Source organism: Diadema antillarum, unplaced genomic scaffold (assembly GCF_040938485.1).
Source record: "Diadema antillarum isolate AM-2024a unplaced genomic scaffold, OU_Dant_1.0 seq00000079_RagTag, whole genome shotgun sequence".
Classification (NCBI taxonomy): Eukaryota; Metazoa; Echinodermata; class Echinoidea; order Diadematoida; family Diadematidae; genus Diadema; species Diadema antillarum.
In genome coordinates this window covers 2,897,839-2,915,407 of record NW_027271172.1, presented here as the reverse complement: position 1 = coordinate 2,915,407, position 17,569 = coordinate 2,897,839, and the positions used below count along the sequence as shown (strand labels likewise).

Here is a 17,569-nt window from a genome sequence, read left to right as displayed (position 1 = left end):
ATGACATAGCTACATGAACAAGTTCCTCTGCATCTTAAAAGATCAAAAATATATGCTCTCTAGTTCAGTTGCAAACACAACATAATGATTGCTCCAGATTATAAACTTTAGAGGGATAACACAGTGTACACATATACATTGTATTCACTGTACTATTCTTTAAGTTGAGAAAGCCAAACAAAACTGTACTGAAAATTCGTCTGGTTTTTGTCTGTGAATTCTCTCATGCAACACTTTACAAGCCTAGAACAAACAAATTTCACGAACCAAGCATACGGTATTGCGTAAGATAACCTCCTCAACCTTCAACATGTCTCGATATATATGTGACACACACAATAGAACACCCATATTCTACACAGTCCCATTGGTTGCCGATAAGGGCTTGTATTAGCTTTAAGGTTCTTACACTTGCATTTAAATATCTTCTTGGAAATGCCCCTGGCTATATCAGTAAACATAAGCCAGCACAGATATCAACCATTTTGTAATCTATGTTCACACTAAAAAAAGATAATAATCTCTCCTCTCTGACTTACTGTAAAAGTGGATATTTTTGCGTGAGTAATTTTTCGCTCTTGGCTGGGTAGGACAAGTCTCACATGTTTTTATTTCCACAGAATCAAGACATCAACTACAGAAACACATGGCAAGCAAAAATATTCCCATGCTTTCTATTTTTCTAGTTTATGCTTGCTTGAAATGTGTGAAAGTTATAACACCACAACAATTTCCACTTTTACATTAAGTGTGAATCCAAAGACATTTGATGATATGGCTGTTGCAAAATTGGCACTAGCATTACAGAACAATCTCTCCAAAGAACAATAGACACATTACAGACTTTGATAGATTTAAATTCGCGATAAAAACTCACATTTTGATCATCTTTCATGTTATTTTACGTGAACATTGCAAGTTTATATTCTTAGTTATATAGACATGTATACAGACTATCTTATGCTATGCGTATCTACAAACTGAACAATAATCTTGTTTGTGACTATTATCATATGCACTTACTGCTGACAGTGTTACAAATTACAAATTACAAATTTGGTGTATTAAGCTTCCTATTGCATAAGGCCAGAAACTTGTACTAACTTGTCCGGGCAATATCAGTGCCTCCTTCGCCAAAATTCAATGTTCCGGAGCTATTGACAAAGGCTTCCACCACAAACTGGTACTCCGTGCCTGGCAGCAGGCCAGTCAACGTGTGGGAGCGGTCCGAGGAAGAGATGTACACTGGGGCGGGGTCGTCGCCTGTGGCAGGTGGGCGGACATTGGCGGCTAGCCGGAATCCGGACAAGACATCGGCGAAGGTGACCGTCCACGACAGGTCAGCCGTCACGGTCCCAATGCTATCGACGGTAAGTACAACGCCACCAGGGTCTGAATCAGCAGGCAAAGAAAAGGTCAGGAACACGTCTCGTAAATGATACAATCATCCTATTTCAGTGAAGTTCCGCTAATTAATCTGAGCAATCAGTCATCATATGCTAGCTAGAAAATGATGTGTGGCAAATATGCAGAAATTTCTGGTTTTACAGCATCCAATTTCCCTAATATCCTAATTGTGTCATCCTGGCTTTCCTGTGGCATGGAGCAAGGCACATTGAAACACCTACAGTGAGCTTGCTAACCTACAACCAGGTCAGGTTTGGAGGGATTCACAAATGCTGAAGGCATGGCCTGGCAAGTTAACCCAAGTGCTTGCTTGGGCACATCATCTAAATGTCACCTCCAAACAAAAACTCAACGACAGTGTAGATCATGAGCGATTAAACAACATGTTGCTACACAAAATCACAACAAATTTCATCTTAGTAGTTTGCCTGTGTGTGTCAGGGTAAGGGCGATCATTATTATTCCTTTGCCACAGGTCATTAGCCAGCACGCGGTATAATTATGTACATGTACGTGACCCTGCATCACAAAAATCATTAAAAAAGTTGCTAGCCAAGGAATTTTTGTTATAGACAGACTCAAAGAGAGCAGACTCTAGAGGGAGGTATAACCTCTGAACAAGTGTCTGATGGGAAAAGAGACTTTGAGTATGGGGTCTTCTGTATCAAGCATCCAGTGGTGCCCCTCTGCAATGAATGGGACCAAAAAAACAAAACAAAAACAGGAAATAACAACCCCTACGAAGGGATTAACAGATTAAGCTGACACTGACCACACTCAGTAATTAAGCCCATTGTATTCTTAACTAGTATCAACTTTCAGTCGTGAAGCACAATATTCTTACAGATTATAAGATTTGAAAGCAAAGAGTACTATGTAAATGGTCATTGAGAAATGAAAAGGGTCTGCTAGGACTTACATCTAATCATATTACTTGTGAACAAATTATTCTACAAAAGCTTTAACAAAATCACATTTGCCTCTTGATCCTTAACTTAAGAATTATGTAGGAAAAGAATCAATTTGTCTGAAATTATATATAACTAAAGATAGTCTTGGATGATCCACTTTACCACACTGTATTTGAGTCTTGCAGAATTAGGCTGTGCGACTTTTTGTTGATTTCGAGATGCATGGTCACATATGTCATTGTGGAGAGAGAATTAGCCTTTGGACGGCCTTTAGGCCTACTGTTGATTCCTCCATTTTTGATAACATTTATTGTACAGGGTATCTTGCATAATGTAAGCTGTAAATATTGTAATGCTTGCATTCTCTTTTTCCTTTATGTGGATGAATTGAATTGAACTGAATTGAATTACAGAATGCAGACCTCCCAACCTTTCTGACTGAAAAATAGGGATGATATGGCTCAAAAGCAGGAAAGAAAGAGCAGTTCCCATAGGAATGTGAAGTAACATTATCCAGAAATATAGGAAATTCCTGTTGAAACAAGAGCTAGGAATGGTCAAAATTCAGTATGGTTGGGAGGTCTGAGAATGGCCTTACCTGTGGCTTGCATGACTGGATCACAGCTGTCGCTTCGTCTGCCGTTATCACCGCTGGCGGTCACGGTGATCTCGTAAGTTTCTGCAGGCGTGAGCGTGTCAAAAGTGGCAGTGTAGTCAGTACTGCCATCCTCTGGGATTGCGGGGTACACAGCGCCACCACTGTTGGGGCTGATAGCCAGGCTGTACTCATTGACATTAGCGGCACCTCTGGGCCGAGACCAGGCTATTTCAATTTCACGGGACGTTACACTGGTGACCTCGACATCCGGACATGCCAAATCTGTGGAGAAGAAAAGAAAAAGTACAATGTAAATACGTGTTTGACCGTAAAGACGGAATATTTTGCAGTGTGATTTTTTTTTCTTTCAAAGAATTTTATTCTTGACAGAACTACAACGCATCTCGAAAATGAGAACGTGTGAATATTTGGGGACAGTCTAATTTTGTAAAACAATACTCTCATCTGCAATATGGTAAGCAGGTGAACTGCACTGATTCGTATGTGCACATACTCATGATAGTGACATCTTATATGGATGATGTAGGGTGTGTAAAGTTTCAGCTCAAGGTCAAAACCTATGGGGTTTATTGGAGAGGTGTTGTGGTCTAATAAATGTACACTTTCCTTTCAACAAGTACTGAGGGCACGTATGTCTTTTGAGTCAGTCATATTATCCAGTATGTCCATTAGAATGTTAACAATGATCACAGTAATTACATTTATATAGTCCTTAAAGGGGAAGGCTAGTAACTGATCAGTGGGAATCAGTGGGAATGCTGGAGGATTATTGTTCCAATCCTTGTGGGATTCATTTAAGAGTACATTATATATCTATTGTTGTGTGAAAATCATTGCTTCAGACATGTCAGAATGGTCTCATATTCAAGTAATGTGCAGTTTAATGTTTCCAGGTTAGCGTGCCTGGTCAGTGACGGGGCATTAATCTGCACATTACTTGAATATGAGACCGTTCCAAAGCAAATAATTTTCACACAACAGTAGATATATAATGTACTCTTAAATGAATCCCACAAGGATTGGAACAATCATCCCTCAGCATTCCCACTGATGCCCACTGATCAGTTACTAGCCATCCCCTTTGATACAAAAGTGTAGGTATCAAAGTACACTTGAAAAAAATTATATCAAACATAAAACACTGATAGAAAAATGATAGTACTACAACTAATATTTAGCAGCTATCACAAGCATTAACTATTCAAATACATGTACACTTTGTAAAAATGTGTAAATACACATTTCTAGATGTTACATATATCTTATTACCTAACATAACTGTCGTAATTATTACATCTCACACAACAAGGATGCGTCTGAGCACATTTCAAAACTATAAAGTACTGCATCATACATGTACCTGCGCCAGAGGAGTGCTCAAATACTCCAAAAGTGTACTGTTACGTACTGTACTGCACCACGCTAAAAGTGGACCACTTCCCGATGTGCTCCGAAAAGTGTACTGTGCTGTACCCTACCATGCCAGAGCATGGCGTCAAACCCCCGTTTGAGGTGAGACCCCATCGCCAAATGAAGCTGATGGGGTGCTATACCCCCTAACGATTTGTCGTTTGAGAGTTGGGAGTTGATGTACTTGCCCACTGCAAAATATCTTTCTACTCAGGCGTGGCAAACCTGGAGGCCAAGCCAGGGTTTAATGACTACAACAGCTGTCATATTACGTAAGAGCATGATAAGGATATCTGCCTGTGGCAGACCATTCAAAGTGCACTCAATTTTCTCTATTCTTTCTAAACTTTTAGATTTTATATTCTATTAAGAAATTCTATAGTCATCCGTTTTGAATTTCGAACGAAAAAATTTGACCCATAAATAACGAAAATACAGGAATAAGAAGGAGAGCATTGCAGAAGTTTGTTGACACACACACGCACCATGGAGCTACATAGCCCATGCCAAAACCAAAACAATCTCCTCCTCTCGCGGGTGCCCCCCCTGTGGCAGTGACTGATGCTTAGATTAGGCCAGGGTCAAGAAACAGGTGTTTTATATCTTTGGTTTTTAAGTCCTTGATTGCCAAGATATACACTGGCATTGTCTACAGGGGTGTAGCTTCTTCAAACGAGAGATTTGCCTCATGTAGTGCTCAAATGCAAAGTGGTCTAAAAGCGTACCGTTCCGGAAGGTGGCATGAGAAGAGTGTGCGACACACCACACTATTCATCAAGTCATAATGCAAAAAGCCGATTCTCTTTTGTTTTGAGACACGTACCTGTTTGAAGCGCAAGTGCGCAAGGTGCCTGACACTGTTGCTACAAAACGCTTGAACACTCCCAATCTGGGAGAGTACGTACATTACGGTATGGTTTGGTTCGGTACAGTTCGGTTTGCCTTTGAGCGTAATTCTAAACGTGGCCCCGCATACTTACACAGCACGACATTGCTGTAGAAGGTTTCACCCTTCACATCGCTGCTCTTCAAGAGTTGGAGTCTCACGGTGTAATCCTCCCCTGGGATGAGGTTGGTAAAAGTGTGGGTGCGGTCGGCATCACTCTTCAGCTGAGTGTGGGCATCCGTATTGGACGGATCAACACTGAGCCTGTAGGAGTCAAAATCTCCAATGGACTCTGGCCAGGAGACAGTCAAGGTAGTGTCCGTCATGCCTTCAATGTCGATGGGCTCTCCGATACCTTGGGAGAGAAAAGAAAGACACGAAAAGATGATAATCCATCCAGAAACAGATAGATTGACCAATAGCACGTGTTGTAAACAACGGTTATAAATGAGTTGCAAACCACAGTTATGTGTTGTTATTTAGGAGCAGCAACTCTTCTTTAATAGTCAACACACACATGTTTGGTTTATGAAGAATTAGAGTGGGTGGGATGCATCATCAGAGTCATGATTGGTGTCACTCTTATCTCCAAGACAATTCGAGAAGAAGAAAAACTTTCACATTTCATGAAATCATATCCTCTATTTTAATTCAAAATTTTGAATGAAAGTAATCCTATTATTTGCCTAGAAAAATCTATTAAAAAAAAAGGGAAAAAAGGCAAAATTAAATGTGATGTGTACATAGTACTTCTGTAATAATGGTAATGCACAGGTTGAAGTAAAATTAGTTTCTAAATGGACAAAATAGTTTCTAAATGGACAAAAAAAAATACAAACAGAACTAATTGTGCACTTCACACTTACCTTGGCACCTCAGCACGGTCTGGACGCATTCCACTGGAATTTCATCTTGAGAGGACCCAACCAGCGTGAAGTCGGCGCTTGGCGCGCTCAGCTCCACGCAGAGGTAATTGACGACATCACAGGACACGTTGAATAGATCCATTATGACATCCTCGTTAAACTGAATCTGGCTGTCTGGAGCAGCCGGAGCTGTAAGGCCGCTGAGGGTGACATTGCCATAACGCTCTCCAGAGCCATCATCATACTTACTCACAAAGACCTGTAAAAAAAATGTATTATTTGTGACCATGCATTTAACAAAACAAACAAAATGTTGCATGCATTGATTTTGTGTGAGGAATCAAAATAGGTGGAGCAGGTCAACCCAGTCAATCTTCATAGCAAGTATTCTTCTACATTATGCTACAGTTTGGGGACATAAAACAAACGAGGATTTGTGCTTTTAGCAGTTTTTCAACACTCTTTTTTGTTTTTGTTTAGAATAGTGTGATTAGGTGTGTCTAAGAGTCCCCTTTTCATACACACTTTTCACTTTCAACTCCAATAACCATTTAAAAGTTAATGCTACTGCTTTGAAAAATGGTATTAGGCATGGACAGAATGTGTTAATAGGGCATGATCAATTTCAGCTTAATCTGATAAGCCCTTCATTGTTTTTGCCATAAACTTTTACATCCTCTCTTTTGTCCAATTCATTGCCTATAGCTGCAGCTAACAGCCAGAGTGAGCACTTGAATATAGCCTATACTTCAGAGGCTCTTTTCTCAGCACATACTTTTCCAGAATGCTAGCTTTCTTTCTACTGCTTTAGGCAGGTTTGAATAATGCATCATTTTAAAGCTTAAAGTCTGATTTTTCAGAATCTGGGGGGTGTTTCATCAATGCTTGTCAGCGCCGACAACTGTAGGCGCTGACCAATTTCAGCAAAATCCTTGGTTTTGATTGGCTGAGATGCTTTGGTCACTGACTGTTGCTATGGTGATTCAAGTTGTCAGCGCCAACAAACGTTGATGAAACACCCCCCAGCTCTTTACTAAAAATCTCTGTCTGGCGACTTTTTGTTGGTTTTGTGAAGCAGGGTCACATTTGTAACGGTAGAAAAAAACCCACACCTAATTGTGCAATGCCCCTTCTGAAGTACAGGTACTCACAAGCGATGTATAAAATTGTAAAATCATAGTGCTGACCCATATTGGAGACAAATACTTGCTGTAAAATTCAAAATTTCACATATACACTATGTAGAGTTTGCATTTGCATAAAAGTCCATGATTTTTAGTGCTATCTCACAGATGTCTCCATACACCTTCGGGGCCTAAGATTCTCCACAAAATATGTTGCCCTTGCTGACAAATTGCTGAGGGTACACTAAAAGATTTAGGTGAGAAAATGAGAGCTTATCTTGGAGGTCACTGATGAGATTGTTTTTGAACTTCAGAGGTCACCAAGATTGTTTTTGAACTTCAGAGGTCACCAAGATTGTTTTTGAACTTACAGGTCCCGGTTCTTTGGGAACAGTGAGTTAAAGAATTTTCAAGATATGACATTTAGTGAACATGTGTAGGTCTGTTGCACCACAAAACATCCTATCATACAACATTTTCGCGATAAAGCCTAAAATATATGGAGATATCTGTATTTTTCTCATTAAATCGTAACTGTAGACGATTTAGTCTGGAAGCATTTTTATTATATCTATTGCTCACATTTTGTATATTTAACAATACTTAACATCGATCTTGCCAATTAAATTTTTTACAGTGGTTGTTTCTATCCCTAACTCACATTTTAGAACTATTTCAAAGCACTAATGCTTTTTTTTTTGTTTCATCTGCAAAATGGTAAATTATGTCTTTAAATTTGAAGGAGACCATGCTAACAGTAACACACATTAAAAGATCATTGAGTGCTCACATCAGATTATCGATCTATGGCCTCTTTACTGTCTCATTTCAGTGGGAAGAGGTTACAGAGCTCTTAGAAACTCTGTTGTGTTCTTTGAAAATATGATATTGCATTTTCATTATTATTACGAATATCTATTGTACTGCTCCAAAACTGATTTTCGTACATTTTTTTTTCAAAACCTGACAGATAAAAAGAGAGATAGGGAAGATATCAATGACAACGTAAATACACTGCATTGTAAGTTAATGCTTTTAATACTGAACATGGGGTATATTCTGCAGTAACAGATATTTGCAAAAATATTGCCTCCCGTAACAAAACCATTTGTGTCATTGTCTGAAAGGTGGGAAAGTTGCTATGTTATCATTGTCTTGAAAAGTGATAATACTTCATTTTCACTCTGTGAATGCAGCTTTTGATTGCGAATTCAACCTCTTGACATATTGTCTCGCTGGCCCCTGCTCTTAAAACATTATACTCCTGAAATAAAATCGGGTTACATGTGTACATCAAGTATTTCTAAGCAGAAACTGAAAATCACTGGCCAGGTACTATTGTATACGCTAAGTACTTAAATAGCAAGTTTAATTTTTCTTGACTTGGGACTTCCCGACAATTTCGCAAGTGGTTAAATTGTTCACTATTGCTGAGTACAGTAATGAATGGAAAAATGTACTGTATTGTATGTGTGCGCGTAACATTCATGTCGAGATCAGTGTTGATAATTTGGAGAGTTGATAAATTTGCAAACAGCACCTGACTCGTGGAATATTAAAGTGGAAATACTGTATAGAACCTTGTGAAGTTCATTGGTATGCAGTATCTCATTTCTCTCACGTACCTCTAGCTGCCATGCCATATCGCCGGGTGTCGTGATGCCGACGGTACCAGTGGTAACCCCCACAGAGACAGAGAACGTGTGAGCATCATCGCCCTCCAGGACGTCGTTGGATCCGATGGAAGGCACGACTGAAGTCACCACGACTCCTGTGATTCAAGAAAAATCACATGATTAAAAAAAAAGGTAAAAAATCTTGTAACTGATGCATCAATGAAAAGAACTATCGTGATGCTGATAGATTACTGAAGTATTACATCATAGCCATCCATCCCCATGGAAACTCATTCTAAACAAACTCACGAAACCGTAAAATCTGTGACTGCTAAGCCATGCTAGTACCTGGTTTCAACACACTGCCAGAAGTCTCCTGCAAAGATAGTCTGTGTGGAACTATCACCAGGCTAGATGTAAAATAAGAGACTGTAACATTATCCCTTTGGTACTCCATAGCCCTGAATTTACATTGATTAAATCTGCAGTCTAGAAATCACTCTCTTTGTTAGTTTGTCATATCAAATTATCCAAACTACAGCCTGTGGAGCATGGTATCTCAAAGCCATGACAAAGACTTGGAAAACCATCTGGAAAAATTGTGGACACATTACTTTGCAGCTTTTGCAATTAAAAGATTGCTTTCCTGTCTTAAAGATGCTGAAGCATACTATCAGAATCACAGACAAAGTGACGGTAAAAAAAACATCTAACATGAAAGAAAATGCTTGTTTTTTTTTTTTGTTTTTTTTTGTTTTTTATGTGCAACAGCACCGGACCATGATATATCTCTGAAGCAAATTGCTAAAAAAAAAAAAATGAAAAAGGTGCCTAGAAACAGGTCGCAGCTATTGCACCCTTACCTCCGCATCGTACTGGGGAGCACCCGACGAGGTCAGAGCTCGGCTCACGATTGGGACCCTCCCGCACCCTCACGCAGACATATTGCAGCTCAGAGCAGGAATAATCGCCTAAGTTCAGCTGAGCCTGAACGTTGATGAGGGTGGTGTTTTGATTTGGATCGATGACTCCATTGCCGACATTCTGAGCGTTTGACACCTCCACTGTTGCCTGTAACACATCACAAACACATTTGTTTTTCTTCTGTCAGTGCTATCACATCACACTGAAATAAGTTTTACAAGGTAACAGAGGAAATTATACAAACACACACACACAAACAAATAGAAGCACTAACTAAGCAAAATATAGAAAGTTGCTTGGCAAACTTTATAGAAGCATAAATCATCTTGCTCTTCTCTCAGTGTAGAATTTAGTACTTGAGTAATTTTTTTTTTAATCTAAAAGTCCACTGTTGAATATTGAAAGTCTTTCAAATCTGCTATTGGCAGATGAACAAACCAAACACCCAACTTTCTAATTTCCTTGAAGTTGCTTCAGAAGTGTTTATCACATGACATGAACTTCATTTTTTTTTTTTTTTTTTTTTTTGGGGGGGGGGGGGGGGGATAGACCAATAGTCGTAAAGCCATAGCATTATCATGTTATCACATTTGCGAATGTGGTTGTGACTGCCATCATGTTGTATGAAGACACAAATGAAACATTTTTTTTTTCCTGCAAAAAATTCTCTTTACTGTTTGCTCACTTTCATGTTTAGCAGTTTAGTTTGTGCGCATCTACGACACATATCTCAGTAAACTCTTGACCAAGTGGCATTTCTTTTCATGATTTCTTGGAAGGTTGATTCTTCCTGCGATTAAAGGATTTCAGTCTTTATTCATGTTGTCTGCTCACCATCCCAATGGGTGGGTCCATCCCAGTGTTGCTGCTCGATGCAAAGATGTCCACCTCGAAGAGGTCGTTGCCCTCGACGCCCGCCATGGCGGGGTCGGGAATCAGGACGATGCTCAGAGTGACGTCCTGATTGGTGTTGTTCTCGATCAAGATGGGGGGAACTTTGACCTCGGGAATGACTTCCAGCAATTTGACCCCTGGGACGGAAAGAAATGATATGCATCACTGAAGTGGAGATACACTCCTATTCACACTTGACACCTGTCATCTTATCTGAAATGTTCCAGAAATCCTATGTCCCAGTACTCCGCATATGCTCAGTAAATTTGTCTAACTCCATAAGACTACATGGGTTCATTCACTTATGGCTACACCAGACAGGTGATGTCCATGTTCCTGAATGACTGAGCATAGTCAGGCCAATGTTAAAGTACAATTTTCAAGCATTCTGCACTGCTAGACTAATCATCAAAGTTCTTAGAATGCTCTCTCGAGGAATGCTTCTTTCTTTAACCATTTCTTTAATCCATTCTGATTGTGCCACATTTCATAAAGCTTTTAAACAATAATGCATGAGGAATTATCATAATTCCACACATGGCATACATGTACTTTATAATCTTTCATCCAGCAGTTTGCATAAACCTGCATTTACATGTAATGTACAATTGCGTAAGCTTAATGTGACATTTGCAAACTGGTCATATTGTTTGGTATTTGTGTGTGGCCTGTGTAAATGACTATCTAATGGTGTCAAACTAGAAACAAGAGCAATATGTTGGGACTGAACTAATTAGATTATTTGAAGCTTTGCACCGTGACCTGAAAATATTCTCAGACAGATTCATTCAGCACTACCAGAATACTGTATATGCTGTTATTTTCGCGTACAGATATTTTTGTAAATTAGAAGGTGAGAGACATTTTCTCGAGATGTTGATTTCGGGAATTGACAACAACGCTATCTTGCATGCATTGTTACTCTAATGTATGGCAACATTTCTGCGTGTTGTTAAATTCGCGATCCAACTGTGATTCGCGAAATTCGCGAAAATTAAACCCTTGTGAAAATAACCACTTATACAGTACTTCTTTCTTTGATGATGGTCAGTTCTCAGAAGAAGTTATTTCCTCAGAGAACATATCCACTACATTCCAGAAATGTTTCACATACATCATAAAGTTTTACTTGTCCATGTTTGTGTATAATTTTGCTTTAAACCTGTTGGGAATTCAGCACACTCAACAAAATGCACATTGGTGACTGAATGGTGGGCTTCATTATCTTCATCTCTGCACACACGAGATGTTAGGAGGAGCTTTTCAATTTTATAGAGCTGTTGCGACCTTACCGACACATGTAACAGGACTGCAGGCCCGCAGGGCCGTGGAGTTTATGGTGTAGAATGGTGATGCTCTTTGCCCTCTCCCCACTTCTACGCACACATATGCAGCCTCGGCGCAAGAAGTTTGCGCCAGCGACAGACTGGCGCTGATGTCGGTGATAAGAGAGGTCTCGCCGGCGACGATCGGGACGCTGCCCTGCTCGGGAGTCAGACCTTCGGCAGTGGCGCGTGGCTGCATTGGAAATCAGTCATCATGTAATACTTCAATTCTTTACAGTGGTATAGGATTTGGTTTATTCAATCCTCTGCACAATTAAATCATGAGTCTGTACACCAGTTTAATTCATTTTCAGACTCTCGTCACATCAGAATTGAGATTGCAACTATGCGACCACTTATCTGATGAAGTATTGCAAATTTCACAATGAGCAGACATTTTCCCATGTCTTTTACATCAGTGTCCTGTATATAGGATATAAACTAGCACAGTATCCCCAAGATGCAAGATTAGATTAACAAGCTCTCGCATTACATTGCATTTTAGTGTTCTGGATTAGTGTCTGTGATAAAACTCACGGAACAGCCAACTTAGGAAGCATTCAAATGTTCTAAGAGAAAGCAACACAGAATCAACGACTTTAAAGCTCTTCAAAGGAATCAGACAATGAGGACAGAGTGTTGTGCTGAGGGGCAAAATAGCTCCTTCTGGTGGATTTGAACCACAGGCACCTCACAATTGAAAAACCATGGTCTTAAATACCCACTAAAGCCACAGTCGTTCCACTTTTAAGCTGGTGACAACAATTGGTAGGATCAAGCTTTTCATAAATGTCACTTTCATTATTAACACAAGAGCAAAACACACAGGTAGTAACAGACGGCCTAAGCACAAACATGAAGTACAGTGTACAATGCATCCTTTATCCAAACATAGAATTCAGATGGCTTTGATAAAAGGAATATTGGACACAGGATGAGCTGTCAGAAAATGAGGAGGACATGAAGAAAGTTTGAAGAAAGGCGTTTCTGACTTACAGATGTTTCTGGGTTGCCGCTGCTGTCACTGCTGGTGAAGAACTCAAAATGCCAGAGGTCTGTGCCGGACACAGAGGCCGAGCTGGCTGGGATGTCCACGCTGACGTTGACCACAATGTCCGATCCGTTGTTGAACTCAAGGAGATAGAGGTCGGGACTGAATGTGATTGCGGGGTTTTCCATTCTAACACCTGGTAAACGAATACAAGCACCAAGATATGTATGATAATCAGCTCCCTGTATGACACTTTTGAGCTACTGCAAACCAATGCTCCCATTCCATGAGAACTTTGTAATAGATTAAATTGATAAAGACGGACGTGTTTTTCTGCTCAACATCCTTAAAGTGAAGGCAAATCAAGTTCAGCAATGTGCAAACACATAGTATAAATGAAAAGCTGAGAAAAATGAATGCAAATACACTCAGTTCCCTTGTTGGTGTCATGCACTTTAAAACTCCATGTGGCCTCAGTAGGGGCTTTGGTGAAACAATAATTGGTCATTTCGAGCCCACGGAGGAAGGACTGCCCTGGGGATTTTATGTTGTATGTGGCATAGACATACACTGCTTTATTTCCAAGCTATAAATAAACTTTGGCCAATGTTAATTAAAGGGCAGGCAAGAGATTAAAATTTTCAATATGGATTATGAAACCCCCGAGGGCAAGAGTCTCCATTTTACACAGGCAGGAAATACTTACATTGTACATTCAAACGTCACTATAAAACATGTACACAGTGACTGTTTCACAATCTGACAAAATTTTTCGCAATTCCTACACTTGATCTTCTGGCTGTGAAACAGAGAAACTTGCAACAGCAGGCTCTTTGAACTGTGTTCAAACAATGAAAAAAAAAAACTTCCATACCTTCACACCTAAATCCTTGGCATTCCTGGAGATCTTCGAGACCCGGTGCGCCCTCCAGGGTAAAATCATGTGTAGGGGCATTTCCCTTCAAGAGTCGCACGCACAAGTAGGCAGTTCCCCCTTTACAGACGAAGTTACTTGCATTCAGGTTTACTGACGCAGCAATGTCGATGTCTCCGCCGGCAGACAAATCAAGGTCTGCATCTCCGCCAATGTCTGCTGTTGTCATGGAGATAGGGTCGCTGCCGTTCTTGTAAGGGCTGAGGAACGCTCGCACTCTCCACAGGTCGTCTCCCACGGCATCTCCGCCCGTTGCAGACGATACGCTCAGCTAGTGAGTGGAAATCAAATTTTGTCCGTAAGCAACACATTCACAGCTTAACATCAAAGAAACACATACTTAAGCAGGTATGACGACTTTGTAAACAGCATGACAGTATTCTGAGGGCTAAAAAGAAGTACTTTAAAGGGACTGTACAGTACTGGTTGAGGCGAGGATTCATGGTTTAACATTCCTAAGTGAGATAATGAGAAACCTCTTATGAAATATGAAAGAGCATGTAATTTTAAGAAGGATTCAATGTTTATTTGATGAAAATTGGTTTTCAAATGGCTGAGATATCCAAAAAAGTGATAATAATAAAAGACTACGTACATGCCCCAACTTTACTAGGATCTCTTTTTTTCACCTTGTTTTTGGATATCTAGGCCACTTCAAAACCGATTTTCGTCAAATAAACTTTTGATACCCCTTAGAATTGTATGCTCTGTGACATCTCATAGAGTGGTTTCTGAATATCTCGCAAAAAGTTAAATCTCACCTCGACCAGAACTGTACACACCCTTTAAGTGGCAAAACAGTATTTTTATTCTTCCTGCAGAGGCACGTGTGGTAATACAACCTGGGATGAATAATAGTTTCCATGACGCTTCCAGTATTTTTCAGCAAAAAGCATTTACAAAGTACTGCAAAAAGAAATTAACAGCTGGCATCTCTGTGAAAGCAATGATACAGGTTCGCAATGCCACTGAGAGGTGAGAGCATCATGAGGTTTATCTACTTTGCCTCAAGTAGAATACATGCCAAGAATTGCATTGTCAGCTGAAATGGCTACCATCTTTAAAAATAGCCTTTTATAAACCAGGACTGGCAATTACAGACTGGGAAGCAAGAAGTTTCTGTAGCATGAAATTTTGCGAATTGCACCCGGCAGCCTTTTTCGCGGCATTAGATTTCTGTGAATTGACACTGGCAATCAATGCATACATACATGTAGTGTAGACACAAACTCTCGCATGCATTTTCATTTTGCAAATCTTGGCTCTTGCAAAATTCGCAAAAACTTGAAATGCAGGCAACAATTTCTGGTTTCACAGTACCGTTGCCGTAGAGATGACATACCGTGAAGTTGACTTCATGTGAGGAAGCATCTTCCAGCAGGGGCACCCCACTGTTGATGGCCACAGCCAAGTTATTCACAGTAACACCTGCAAGACACAGACAAGATGGATGACATCATAAATTTGGGGGAGGGGGGAATCCCCTCATTATCTCAACAGCTGCTTAGACTTCAAACATGTCCATCATGAGAAATTGTACATCACAAGGAATAAGAAGAATTTGATGTTCGCATTTTATCAGCAAGAAAGGGAGTGGGAAAAGGATAATCTACTGAGGAGATAAAGGTAAATGAATATTGACCATCTGAATTTGATTTATATCATTAAACAAGGCAATCGCCGAATTGTGTCTCGCCCATTCGAGTACAAGGAATTAATATTTTTTATAACTCCCACAAGTTAATTGACCTGCTTATGACCTTTGACCTTGTGGTGACCTTCAACACCCTAAGGGACATTCACCATCCAAGTTTGGTCACAAACGGACAAAGGGATCAAAAGTAATGAGCCATAATCGAAACGCGCCATAACAACTTAACATTGGGCCCTAAAAATTTGTTGACCCCTTTCTGTGACCTTTGACCTTGTGATGACCTTTAACTTCCCAGGGGACATCTACCGTCCAAGTTTGGTCACAAACAGACATAGGGATCAAAAGTTATGAGCCACAATCAAAACGCGCCCTAAAAACATAACATTGGGCCCTAAAAGTTTGTTGACCCCTGTCTGTGACCTTTGACCTTGTGACGACCTTCACCTCCCCAAGGGACATCTTCCATCCAAGTCTGGTCACAAACGGACAAAGGGATCAAAAGTTATGAGCCATAAACGAAATGGGCCCTAAAAACTTAACATTGGGCCCTAAAAGTTCGTTGACCCCTGTCTGTAACCTTTGACCTTGTGGTTACCTTCAACTTCCCAAGAGACATCTACCATCACCCAAGTTTGATTGCCATTGTAGCAACATGTGCTGAGATACGTGTGATAAGAGAGTCTTGCAAGTAAACTTTAACGTATGACCTCAAATGACCTTTGACCTTATCATGTGACCTTTTACGGCACCATAACATGAAGGTACCCCCAGTGCATCCATCACCCAAGTTTGATTGCCATTGTAGCAACATGTGTCGAGTTACATGTGATAAGAGAGTCTTGCAAGTAAACTTTAACGTTTGACCTCAAATGACCTTTGACCTTATCCTGTGACCTCCAACGGCACCATAACATGAAGGTACCCCCAGTGCATCTATGACCCAAGTTAGGTTGTAATCCAAGCAACTTATGTGAAGTTATTTGTCAAAAGAGAGTCTTGCAGGTAAACTTTAACATAGAAAAGAGAGTCTTGCACATACTTTGTATTAATCGAAAATAGGACATTCAATATCATCATTATTATCCTACAGAGGATTTTAGCAAAGGAAGTTTTCACTTAGGCCTACCCTTTCTGTCTCCGACTCCGAGTGCTGTTCCTACTGTGTAGTGATCCTGACATGGGGTATGGTACATGTACACTCTTCAGTGCAAGTTAATCCACTTCAGTCTCTGATAAAACAGTGATCTATTATCCAAGGTAGCCGTCATGTTACTGTTAGACCGATATCTAGCTAATTTAGACCAGAATTAGATGTATTTGTATCCGAGATCTGAGAAACAATTCACGTCACATCTACCGTAGATCGTGAAAGATCGAATTAGGCTACTACTACCACAACTAGTCCTACTGTGCTGTATATAACGTACTTGTACACACGTACGTAAATGTACAGTAACTGTAATATGCATATCGCGCATGCAAATGCAAGCGCAGCGGCGGCGGCCGGCTACATTATATCGCGCGCGGGCTATCTAGCAGTCTTTAATATATGACCTCAAATGACCTTTGACATCATCACATGACCTCTGACAACACCATAACATGAAGATACCCCTAGTGCTTCTATCACCCAAGTGTGGCTGCCATTGCTGTAACAGATGCCAAGTTATGCATCATAAGAGAGTCTTGCAGGTAAACTTTAACATTTGTGACGGACGACGGACGACGGACGGACGACGGACGGACAACGGACGGACGACGGACGGACTACGGACGGACGACGGACGGACGACGGACGGACGCCATTTGGATCCCTTAGTCTCGCCTTCACCTCCGGTGGGCGAGACAAAAAGGAATTCTATTCAAAAATTTTTTAACAAGGTGAATAAGTATTGACGGTAGAAAGTTTTCATTGATTTGCCATTTCTATTACTTTTTACCAGCATACCAGTACCGACAACTTTTTGTTAAGGCTGTCATACTTCAATATAGTACTGAAAGTTTTTTG

The 17,569-nt window shown here is 40.3% G+C and overlaps 1 protein-coding gene across 1 annotated transcript in view; it reads right to left on the bottom strand.

The window, feature by feature from the left end:
- Positions 1 to 17,569, bottom strand: part of LOC139726092 (uncharacterized) — a 99,994-nt gene that overhangs the window by 25,902 nt on the left and 56,523 nt on the right. Inside the window, exons 41-51 of the mRNA XM_071637173.1 lie at positions 15,250 to 15,335; positions 13,848 to 14,178; positions 12,979 to 13,169; positions 11,950 to 12,175; positions 10,598 to 10,794; positions 9,703 to 9,910; positions 8,849 to 8,994; positions 6,100 to 6,358; positions 5,328 to 5,588; positions 2,917 to 3,198; positions 1,105 to 1,392 (exon numbers count right to left, since the gene is read on the bottom strand). Of these exons, the coding sequence (XP_071493274.1) occupies positions 1,105 to 1,392; positions 2,917 to 3,198; positions 5,328 to 5,588; positions 6,100 to 6,358; positions 8,849 to 8,994; positions 9,703 to 9,910; positions 10,598 to 10,794; positions 11,950 to 12,175; positions 12,979 to 13,169; positions 13,848 to 14,178; positions 15,250 to 15,335 (2,475 nt within the window). The remainder of the gene's footprint in view (positions 1 to 1,104; positions 1,393 to 2,916; positions 3,199 to 5,327; positions 5,589 to 6,099; positions 6,359 to 8,848; positions 8,995 to 9,702; positions 9,911 to 10,597; positions 10,795 to 11,949; positions 12,176 to 12,978; positions 13,170 to 13,847; positions 14,179 to 15,249; positions 15,336 to 17,569) is intronic.